At 33.7% G+C, this 12,235-nt stretch overlaps 1 protein-coding gene across 12 annotated transcripts in view; it reads left to right on the top strand.

Annotated features, from left to right (window-relative positions):
* Window positions 1-12,235, top strand: part of LOC117411997 (forkhead box protein P1-like) — a 165,780-nt gene that overhangs the window by 106,365 nt on the left and 47,180 nt on the right. For 11 of the 12 annotated variants that reach the window (XM_034019917.3, XM_058988650.1, XM_058988648.1 and 8 more), the window contains one exon: window positions 798-896. In XM_034019917.3, coding sequence (XP_033875808.1) covers window positions 798-896 — 99 coding nt within the window. Of the gene's footprint in view, window positions 1-797; window positions 897-11,297; window positions 11,412-12,235 lie in introns of those variants that run through there. The other variant, XM_058988655.1, reaches the window with a different exon arrangement.

Genomic DNA, 12,235 nt, shown 5'->3' with positions numbered 1-12,235 from the left:
AACTCACTGTGGGAACAGTAGGTTGCTTTTCTTGGTATCTGTGTCTTTCTGATGACCATTCTGTTTCCAAGGCTCCTTGGTTTTGTTTAATCTGGAAGGCATGTTTGATTATTTATCGAAGGAAAAGGGAGTAGCTGGAGCAATAAACATGTGACTGCACTTTGTTTTGTTTTCCATTGAGTAGGCCATGTCCATGTCCCAGATAATCAGAACACAAAGCTTTTTTTTGTTGTTGTTATGTGATTGAAGAAAATAATGATTTTTTGAAGATGCTGTATGTAAGGTCTAATAAGTTTTAATATTATAGTACCTATGTAAATTAATACATTTCTATTGATAAATGTTCATCTTTTTATTGCCTAGAAAAGTTGTAATTGTTTCATCATGCTTGGTGTAGTTCTGTTGTCAATTGTAAAAAGACAAACAGTAATATTAAATAAGCAATTCAACTCTTTCTATCTGCAATGCCATTACAAAGTACAGTGTATTTCCTATCAAATATGTACATTTTAAAATTGTAGTTTATTTTTAATCTTTTAGAAGTCGTTTCCACTTGACCAAATACGGTTTTGTCTGATTAGTGGAAACTATTGTATCATACGATACTATAAGGAAATGGTGATGGAAAATTGTCTGTTTTGCACACAACACGGTGCGAGCTGTTTTTAATAAATATCAACAGCCTAGACCAAGTTGTTATTTTGGTAACATCTGTTATGTTAAAAGGCAATAAACACTGGAAGTATTTGTGGTCCAAACAAAATATTAAAAGTTCTTCATTTTTTTTTTTTGTTCAGGCTCTTCAAGTTGCACGACAGCTCCTGCTGCATCAGCAACAACAGCAAGGCTCTGGACTGAAGTCACCCAAAGGGAATGACAAGCAGACAGCTCAACAGGTACAATCACGTTTATTCCTGCTAAAAAGGTTTTACTCTCTTTCGCAATAAAGAGTTGATAACTCAACAGTTTTGTCAATGTATGCTGTGCTTTCTTCTACGGAAAGCATAAAATGCCAAACACTGACTTTTTTTTTTTTTAATTTGTCTTCTGCATCTGTTCTATTAATACAACATGTACTAGAGCAAGCACATAAACAGGAAATCAAGTAAAGCAATACCAACACTTATATTGCTAAGATGTAAAATACAGAACATTGCAAGAGAGCAGGGTATAAAATAGTGTTGTAAAAGCAGAGGTGTATACTGTAGAACAGGAAGTGACCATGCAGGAAATTCCTTTCATAAAAGAAAAGCAAGTGAACCCCAAGTTCCACTTTGCCCGATCAGCCTTATATTCTGCAATACTGTATGTATGGTTTGTATTAATTGTGAGCTACATTTGAATTTCTAACATTGAAATGCAAATGCCTGAAACAAACCCAGAGTAAACTAAATTTGAACATGCTGTCTACTGAGGAGGAAATAAGCAAAAGATAGAGAACAATGCATAAACAAAATGAATGTCACCAAGGACTCAAATTTGATTTTGGTACACAGCAACTTTCAAATTGCAGCTGAGTGAAGACTTCCACTTCTGTCTGTATATAATACTGGCATGTTGATTTTATAGCTAGTAATGAGATGATGTGATGAAAATCCACTGTACATTTGTGATCTGTGAATTTGAATTTCTCTGTTACTAGTCCAGCTGAGATCTGAGATCTGGGTCTCTGTTGTCCACAGTAGAGTTCATTCACTTTCATTTGGGAACTAAAAATCATTATTCCAAATAGGAAGTGAAAACAAGGAAATTGATAAAAATGGGTGCATCATTAACCGGTGTGTACTTGAGTGCACCACCTATAGGGGGTGCTATGGAGTGGAGCAGGGATTTCTAGACTGGGTTAACGGAGAGGCTAACACATTGAAATAAACAGAGGTGCAAATACCATTGTTGTACCTATAGTAAAATACATCTTTAAGGTCAGGATTAAAATCACAGTCACACTTTTACAACTGCAATACTAAAATATTTACAGCCACAGTATATGTAATATGTATGTATTTGTATGTTCACAGATTTGAAAAAAAAGCCCACTCAAAATGCTCAGATGTGGTGCCTGCAAAGCATTATGTATGGCAATATTAGAACATAAGGATTGTATGTTGGTGTATAAATATAAACATGTCTGCAGGGTATTTTGTAATTAATACCACAGCCTGGTGCATATAATATTTAATACCCCTTTCCCATAGGGAGTGTTTTTAATGAGGTATTGTACCAGCTAGGTCCAATGTCAGGTACTGAAAGAAGCTCTTTGTTGTGCAGATGTTTTAAGACTAGCTCCAGAGGAAGAAATATGACTGTGTTGACCTTTCAGTTGTGAGCTTATTTGTCAGGATTCAAATAAGTTGAAAGGATCAAACTAAAGAGTTTCCCTAGTCAGGCTGGGAATTGTGTAGCAGAGGTCAACAGTGGAGGCCACGTAGCTGATTCCTCTACACAGCCAGTTGTTGGTACATATTAAAGTACTAGACCATCTCCTGCAGACAAAGACAAAATTAAAATTCTAATTTATTAATGTATACAGAGAGCTCGCCCAACCTGTCACTCAGCTATTGAAAAGAAAACCTAGTCTTTTTTTTCTCTCTGTGTAGCTTATGAAACATACGAGTTCTGTATAGCATCTAAGTAAATCCTAAATTGAACATGCAGCCCAGTTTCATAGTATGTAATTATTCTGTTAAGTGTTTTTAACTAATTTAGTAAAATAAGGAAGTACTGCATTAGGAAATAAACATAATTCTATACAAAGCTCATTGACTTCATTTCTTTGTCTTCGTTTAGGTTATGTTGCTGTATTGGTTGGAACTGGGTGATACATTAAAAATATGTGTACAGATGTACTCTCATATCATAAATTAGTTTGCTGGACAATTAACTAATGAAGTCAAGTTTAATCATTGGAATCGTTTGTACATCTGTCACTTACAAAAAGGTTGGGAACAGAGACAAGCACACTGATACCTCATTATTTATTCAGACTGGTTTGAACTGTCTTTGTCAAATTAATGTTAGAAATTCCACAAATTAGAAAAAATGTGTACTAAATGCTCACTTCCGATGCATTTCTATGATAAAAGCTTTGAAAGGAATAGATGTATAATTGATACATATGCAACAAACTCACAGTATTTGCACAGTGCTGGAAATGTGGTTCTCAGAGGTTCATGAGTGGATAAATACAGCTGTGGTGTGGACTATCTACCATCATATCTGATCAAATAATTTCACATGTACAGAAACAGCCAAGTAAGAACAAAAGGATGAGCAATATAAAGTTGTGATATCTACAACAAAAAGATCAAAGTACAAAAAAGGATCAGTCCATAAGGATGTGATGAGACAAAACTAATACTATCACTAACTTGCCCTCCCAGTTTAAAAATGTACTTCTGTTTTTTAGTATAGTTTTGCAACTCTTAACCTCATATAATCTCAATTAGTGATATATACACACACACACACACACACACACATCCAATTTCTTGCATAGATCGCTATGTCTTTTTAAAAAATCTAACAAACTATAATATTAATATTTTGTGTGCGCTATAAATTTATATTTATATATATATCTATCTATCTATCTATCTATCTATCTATCTATCTATCTATCTATCTATCTATCTATCTATATATATATATATATATATATATATATATATATATATATAATTTGCATTGAGATATCAAACTGGAAGCATTAACTTACTGCAGGATTACTTCTTGTGTTCCTTGCAGCCATTGAGCTAAACATTGGAAAATGTAAGGGGGGCACAACTATGACTAAAGTTTTGTAAAAATTCAGACTGTTTTTTTTAAAGGATAGAACATTTTAAATAAATACATAAATGACAGCTAATTAGTCCAAGTTATTACCTTTCAAATGAGCCGTTGACGATCACTCTAGGATTTGTAGAACTGGAGAAATGAGGTTTGTAGTGGCAAGTGTGAAACTGCAGTGAACAGAGCCAAAATGACGGCTTCCACGTATTTATATTTTAGGTGTTTTTCCTCAGATTTATTGTAAATGGTGTATTTTTTCCTAGATTTAACCAAAAAAAAATTCTGATTTAGCTTAATACATAAATGTTAACAAACACATTCTTAAAAGTTTTGAAATGTATAATTTTTTGGGGCATTGTAGTATACAGAGGAGGCGGGGAAGCGGAGACATTGGCTCTCGGAGTGTAAGGGCAGCTCTGCAGCATGCAATGCCAAAAAAAACCACTTGAACATTTTAGCTTCAAATTTAGTTGGCAAAATAAATATTTATTTTGTGAAAACCCAGATTTTTTTTTTCAGATTTAATTGCTGAACGATAGTGTTTTTCAGATTGATCTGTTATGTAAATCTTGAACCACCACCAAAATAAATAATTAAATAAATAAATAGGTAATTTAAGTTACATGCATTTTTTTTCACGTATTTACTTGTTTGAAATGTTAACTAAATGTTGACACGCCAAGTGTAGAAAGAAAATAAAAATAATAAAAAAAAATTAAAAAAAAAGATTTATAGACTGGTTTTAAATGTTGAATTTACAATACACGTTTTTAACATTTATAAATTATATCTGAAAGTACAATTTTGAAAACTTGTTAGAATGTGTTTGTTAACATGTATGTATTTAGCTAAATCTGGACTTTTTGTGGTTTTAAATCTAGGAACAAATACACCATTTACAATAAATCCGAAAAACAAACGCCTGTTAAAATGTAAAATGTCAACGGGGGTGGGGGCGCAACAAAATGTATGCTTCTAAGGGGGGGGCGGCAGCTTATAAAAAGTTTGAGCACTACTGTTCTGAATGACAGATTGAGCTGTAAGGATTTAAATGTCCAGCAGGTGGTATTGCTGTTTATACTGATTACTGCTGTTGGTGGAGAATCTGCCAAGAGTACACGAAAAAAAAAACCCATAAAATGCTACCAAACAAATTAATACAATAAAAATAATATTTATTTATTTTCTAAGCAGTTATCCTCCAAATATGAATCCATGCTACAGTTCAAAATTATGTTCTGGTTTTGTTTTCAAAGAGGGTGGTTTCAGTGGTCAAAACTGTGTGGAGCACTTTAGTTTGCCGCCTCATATGCTTTTGTTTGAAGCATTTTAGTGTACTAAACATGATAGCAGCTGCTGCGGAAGCAGAGGAAAGCTAAACATACTTGACTGGTCAAAAGTGAGTAAATTGCTGACAAAATGACACATGTAATTAAGAGTGTCCCTGCCACTTTACCTCGTGGTTTACACCTACAACGCTGAACAAGAGAGAGCGACTCCCACCTTGCTAATTACTATTATCACTGAAATGGTAGGGTTTGAGTCATTAGTTCCATGTGCATTTAATTAGAGGCAGTCTGAAATTGGATTTAACTTATTACTTTTTCATGGATCACTTTCTTGTCATCACTTCAAATTGGATTGCAGCCCCAGGTAACTAATTATGAGAGCCACAGGATCGAGAGTGAAGAAATAGGTAATTAGAAACAACACTGTTGGACCCTTGCTGATAGTCTACTAGCGCTGCGGAAAAAATTAGTCTCGTTTGTAGCATTGCTGAGAAGCTAGGGCGTTTAACTATGCAACTGTGCTAGGAATCATGGGAAGGTTCCTGCCACCTAGAGTGGATTATGTGATGTGCAGCTGGGTTGAAGATGTTGTGTCAACATGGTTCCACAATCATCAGCTTAATGCCTAGATAAAACTAGTTAAAGCAACAGCTTGGTTGAGGTTTGACGCTGGTTCAAATGTCTGCACTCTCACATTAAGGCTTTTATTGGTAAAACAAAAATATGTGTTATTCAGTGTTACAGATTTGTACTGGGCATTTTAATGAATGTTTCTGTCCTCTGTTACTCTAGTTATATTTTTTTAAGAAAATGCATACTATTGTGAACTAGCTTTTTCTAATGGGCTCAGATTTTTTTTTATTGCACGTACTTTATACGTGTTTTTAGGTAATTGTTTATTTGTGAACGCACTGAACCTGGATTTTGTTCTAGAATATGCTCACAAGCTAACCAAATCGGAATGTAATGCTGCGGAAATTTAAAGTAAGGTTACATTTCCTTTGAACTGTCTATAATCTTTTTTGTTGTGATGTTGACTTCAACAAACCAGTATTTGCTCATTTTGTTTCCTGCATTGTACTTGCAAGCATAGGAAATTAAGTTTACCTCCAGCTAAAAAACAAAACCAAAGAATCTAGCTTCAGACCTTTCAAAGCTCCCTTTATACTGTCCTCCATACTACTACTGAACATCACTGAGATATTAAGACCCCTTTTTTTGTAAAACTGAGACAAATAAAAGCAACTTAATTATTATTTTTTATAAGTAACTTTCTTTGTCTGGGGTTTCAGAGAGGGTGCTCAGAGCTCAAGGGAAGATATTTTTTCTATTTCCCATATTAGCTGGGGATCATTTAAAGTTAAACACTTATTTTTTTGCAGAGGGCACTTTTTCTGTCAGTGTGGAGTTGGCTGCGTTTTTTAAACTACTGTTTTTGTTATAGACCAAGGCATTGTCCTGACACATGTACACCAAAGTGCTCCAATCTGCAACTCATTAGTGCACAGTACTGGAGCCCATCCAGTGGTTAGAAAATGTCCTGAAACCCAGAATAACAGCAGTTGGTGCAAGCAGCACACTGTAGAAGTGACAATGAGGGGGCAGTCCAGCCTGCTTGGCACAGTGCCCAGGCAGGAAAGCCAGCTGAGATAGCAAGACAATGAGGCTGCTGCAGTCTTTATGGGATGTGCGCTGAAGGTGTGGACGGCGCTGGAATTAGGGCTGTAAATAAAGAGCATGATTTTAAACAATCACACGGTTTTAATCTGCCCTCCACTGAGAGTCTGATTTACACATGCAGTTTTAATTGTGCTAAAACTCAAACCAAATGCTTTCAATCTCTGTGAAAATAATGTTGTGTTTCTTTTAAGAAAATAAATAAATGAAAACACAAAAATAGAAAGAGAGGCTTTTCCCTCTTGGATTGATAGATATTCTTTACTTAATAAAGTATATGATGTTTAACTATTTTAAAACACAAGTAATTAAAATTATTATTATTATTATTATTATTATTATTATTATTATTATTATTATTATTATTATTATTATTATTATTTAAATCCTGTAAATGTGTGCCATTTGATAATTGCCTTGCAAACAGGGATGATACCATAAGTCATAACAGTTAAGCTAGCTTCAGGAGTGATAATCAACATATCACAGACGAAGCATGGTTGTCTAACTAAAGATCAGGACATTTTATACAGTTTGGTTTTCTTGTCATATTGTAAAAATGTAAAAAAAATATATATATATATTTTCAGTTCAGCCTGCCTGCTGTTTTGGGGCATTTAACCTTTTTTTATAATTGGATATGGCATGATGTTTCTTTCAGACATGGGCATATACATTTTTATGTTTGAAAATAAATTTAAAAAATAGCCTTATATATATATATATATATATATATATATATATATATATATATATATATATATATATATATATAATATATATGCTTTTGTCAAGCACTTGACATTAAGAATTCCAGTCTTAGCAAAAAAAAAAAAAAAAAAAGCCATTCTTTGTTACACATTCAGAGAATGCAGTATTTTGGTAGACATCTGTTGACCTGCTGTTTTCTTTTTCCTTGTAGTTTGCTGGGTGGCAAATGTGTTGCAGACTAGTAACATAACATGATAGCATTGTGCTTTTAGATAAAGTTTTATAAGATGCAATTTGCGGTCCAGTACAGTTTGAAGTGTATGCCACTAAGGAAAAAAGCATACAACACAACCTTCCACAGTTCTCAAAAAGAGTTTGCTGATTTAAATAACAGGGTTTTATATACTTAATCAAATCAGTTGAGTAATATTTTAATATTTGTAATTTTGGTGGGGAATGTAAACACTAATAACATTTGTTTTAATTCACTTCATTGTGTAACCTGTCAAGCCTTTCATCAAAACACAACATTAAAGAACACAAAACAACATTCAATTGAGCTAGTATTTTTCAGGCTTTGGCAACATTTCAAACAGGCTAATCAAGTAGTGCTGTGCATATTTAACTAATGCTAGATGCAGGTTAACAGCAGATGTGTGTGGTTTAGACTATGGCTGATTGCAAATCAGAACTGTCCTAAACTGAAGGAAATTGAAAATGAAAAAGAACAGCCATGTATTAAAGCAGTTTTAATGTGCTGGTGCTAATATTACTTTATTATGATAGACTTGTGTGTGTATGTTTCAAATTATGGCAATCATTCACCATTTTTAACCGTTTTTGTTTACTAATTAGTATTAACTGATGTTGACAAAATTGCACTATAGTTTAGTCAGTTGATATTCATATTGTAGGCTGAAGCAAGTGTAGTGCAAAGTTAACTGCCAGTGAAAATGCCATATTTAAAAATCAGTGAAAGCATGAATCTAATAATACATGGAAATCATGAATGGCAGGGTTCTTTAGTACCACACATTAGCACACTATCTGTGGCACACAGTTTTATTTAAATTCCAATATGATGTCATCATAGCATTGAAAGGCTCTGTCCTTGTAAAATAGTTATAGCAGTTTAAAAGAATGAAAGTGAGCAAAATCTCTTTAGTGGGTAATTTGTTTAGTTTTATTTAATAGGGCTGTAAGCTTTGCAGAGAAAACAGCATGTAACAGTGCATTATTCACATTTGTTTGCCCACGTTATTCAAATGTTCTAAGAACTTACTGTCTAAATATAGCATGTTATGATATTCATAAAGAGAAGTTGAAAAATAAACTATAGAATTCCCCCACCCACAATTTTCTGGTTGCAAATAAAACTTGTGAAGATTGGTTTTGTACTGGATTTAATGAATTTTAAAAGTAAATAGTATCCTGTTTTGACTAACTGCTAAAACCACAGAAGTCTTCATAAGAAGCAAACATAACACATTTCAAGATATGTTGGCATTTTTCAACAGGAAACTTTTGGTTAGTTGAATATTCTTCATGTTGCTTCACATGGTGATGTACGAAGAGGAATACTTTCCCTGACAATCACATGCGGGACACAGTGAAAAACCACATTTGATTTCAAGCATGAAAGGACGTTTGTAAAAACAAAAGTTTGGGGTCGGGGGGGCTTGCAGACAACAAGTTACTTACAGCTTACAGTATTTTCTTCTTCTAGCGTGCATTTGATGGAATGTTGGAGTTTGTGGTTGAGAGATTAGAAGGTGGGTCATAGATGCCATCCCTCTAAATGTGGTTAAAAGCTACTGTTATGGAATCAGTGAAGCAGATCTGCTGTGAAAAGATGTCTATTGTTCTGTGAGTTAGCCATCTGCGTAGGAGCCTGTGTTTATTGTTTGCTATAATACACACCTGTTCCTAGCCCTCTTTGACTTTTTGTTAAATTAGAGTTGTGTATACACTTGAATACCAAGTACTAGTTTGATGAACAATGCATTTTCTTTTCATCTCCAGTGAACTTCCTTAGAGTGAGTTAGTTTCGTATACTAAATTGAAGGTATGCAACTTTGCCATAAACTGTGTTAAAATAATAAGTGTCTGAAACATATAAAAAATGAATTGGTTAGAAGTCAGACAGTTGTTATTTTTTTTGTAAATACAAGTAGCAAATATACACTTTGTATAGCAGTTTTGTTGAGGTGTTATAATCTGCAAATTATCAAAACACTGTACCACGTGATTTAAGAAAAAAAAAAAAAAAAGCCAAAATATAATGTTACATAGGAGTACCAGTTGAAGAGAAAATAGATTCCTCTTTGTGTGCTAGCATCTATACAGCAAATGCCAGAAAGAAAACTTGAACAGTATGCCTGCTAAATATATCACGAAGCCTTAGGGACCATTGAAATGAGAACAGTGGCCCATTACTGCTAAGAAGGTGTTTTATTGAAAATATGCCGACATGCTCCCCAGGAGACAGTGAGTTAAAGGAGGCAAGATGCCCAACAGTAATACAGGTTGTTCTGCTAGACAAGCAAAGATATATAGTTTGGCAGTGAAGCTTTTTTTGTGAGCAACACTAAAAAAGAGTATGCTTTCAAGTACAGGTGGCATATATTTTATAACATATTGTAATTACAGTAAACGTGACTTTTGCACCAAATAGCTTCTGAAGGCTTCTACATTTTATACAGTAAAATGAACAGAATTTCAATATTTATTGGTACAGCACATTTAATCTTTTCTAAAAACGTGTACAGTTCACTGAGCTAAAACAAAATAAAAAGAAAGCTGTTGAAGGTATTTGCCTTTACAGAATATACTGTGTATTTTTTTTAATAGTTATCAGTTTAACAACATTTTTTGTCATTCAATAATAAGTCCTTTTAATAATAGTAATTCATTCAATAACATGTTACATTGCCTTGTCAATTTGTATTCTTAACTCTCTAACCTTTGTTATGCAGAATCCACCAGTAGGGGGCAGGGGGGGGGTGTTTTTGTCTATATAATGCAGATTCTAGAGGATACTGCTCCAACATGATCTACATTTAAATGCAAAATGTCAGTTTACGAAAACAAAACAAACAAACAAAAAAAAATGTAGTACATGTTTTTATACTTATAATATTAAATCACGATTAAAATGAAATCCTGTTTTTAAAACGTTCAAATTGCTCCCTAATTCCCAAATTAATTGTTTTCATTTTATTTGTTTATAAATTTGTGCTAAAAACTGCTAAACAATCCGTTCGAGTGTGTAACAAATACTGTAGAATCCCACTGTATCAATTCCATCAAGTCTCATCAATCCAAAATTCAATTCTTAGTTTCCATTTTAATACACATACATATAGTTGTAAACATTTATTTTTCTAAAGAGAAATAAATGACAATATTACTTTAATCCCTGCTGATCCTACATTAGATTTCCTCCAGACTTTGTTCCACAAACTTATAATAGTTTCTCTTGCAACACATCCCTTTAGCAGAACAATAGAAACAGATAAGAATGATTCATCCCTTTTTTTCTGTGGGTTTAACAGAGTATTATCTGTTGTTTTAATTAAGGGGAGATTTTTTTTCTCTGCCTCCAATTGTTTCAATAGCACAGTCGCAAGCTCTGCGGGTCAAAGGGTTAACTGCAATCAACTGTAGTTTCTTTCAAGGGCCCCACACAAAGGCATTATTTCACCTGCAGTCACTGGAAAGAGGAGGCCCATTGTGTGGGGCATTTGAATTGATTATGTTTAGGGGCTGGTTGTGATTGGTGGAGAAGGGCGTGGTTGATTGGATAGTTTTGCATCTTGTCAGCCCGGGAGCACCCTTGCGCAATCTGTCTGTATCCTGAGGAAGCTAAAGACGCTACAGCAAGGCTTATTAGAGCTTCATGGCCCAGCAGTCTGTTTACGGTAGCAGCTAAATGGAGTTTGTCAGGTTTGTCAATATGATTGATTCTGCAATTTTGGTACCTTTCTTGTGTAAAACTTGACAATTTAATTTGTCCTGGGAAAGAAAAAGGCTTTATATATCCTTTATGTAGCATTTTATCATTGTTATTGGTTAATTTTTATCAACCAGTTAAAGGGTTAGTCAGGCAGAACAGTTTAAAAGGACAGCTTGGCTCACTTTAGCCTGTAGAGAAAACTGAGAAAAACAAGCGTGTTGTTTACTTACTGGTGGGAATGTGTTTGGTGTTTTTTAAATAGATTTGTTTGATACTTTCTTTTTATTTTTCATGATGTATTTTTGTTGAGTTTGGAAGAAACTGTAATGTTCACAAAATGTTTTTGATTGGTTGATTATTAAATTGGGCTAAGTAGACATGATTTGTCCTGGGACAAGAAATACATGACAATTTTAAGATGCTTAAGTTAGGAAATATTAAAAATAAGATGTGATTTATTTGTCTAATGTTAGCTTTGTTGTGTTGCTAATTTTTTTTTATTATTATTTATTTAAAATACTGAGGGGGTAAAAAAAAAACATGTTTTTCCCTCAACTATACAGATCTCATGGACTCAGGCAGTGTTTACACTGTTTAGATTGTTTTTCAGCACCAGCTGTCTATATTTGCTAGACTTTACTAAAACAGAGACAAATTAAATCATTCACGCCAAGTGTAAATGGCAGGAAGGTGATTTGCTGAATTTGTTTGCAAGTCAGTCTGTCATGTAAAATTAAGAGAGTGAGAGAGATGTTTTTGACAGAGAACGTGGTTACACCAGCAAGGTATTGTTATTCACTCTAATTGTAGGTAT

The sequence above is a fragment of the Acipenser ruthenus genome, chromosome 16, assembly GCF_902713425.1.
Source record: "Acipenser ruthenus chromosome 16, fAciRut3.2 maternal haplotype, whole genome shotgun sequence".
Lineage (NCBI taxonomy): Eukaryota > Metazoa > Chordata > Actinopteri > Acipenseriformes > Acipenseridae > Acipenser > Acipenser ruthenus.
This window is presented reverse-complemented; position numbering and strand designations above follow the sequence as displayed.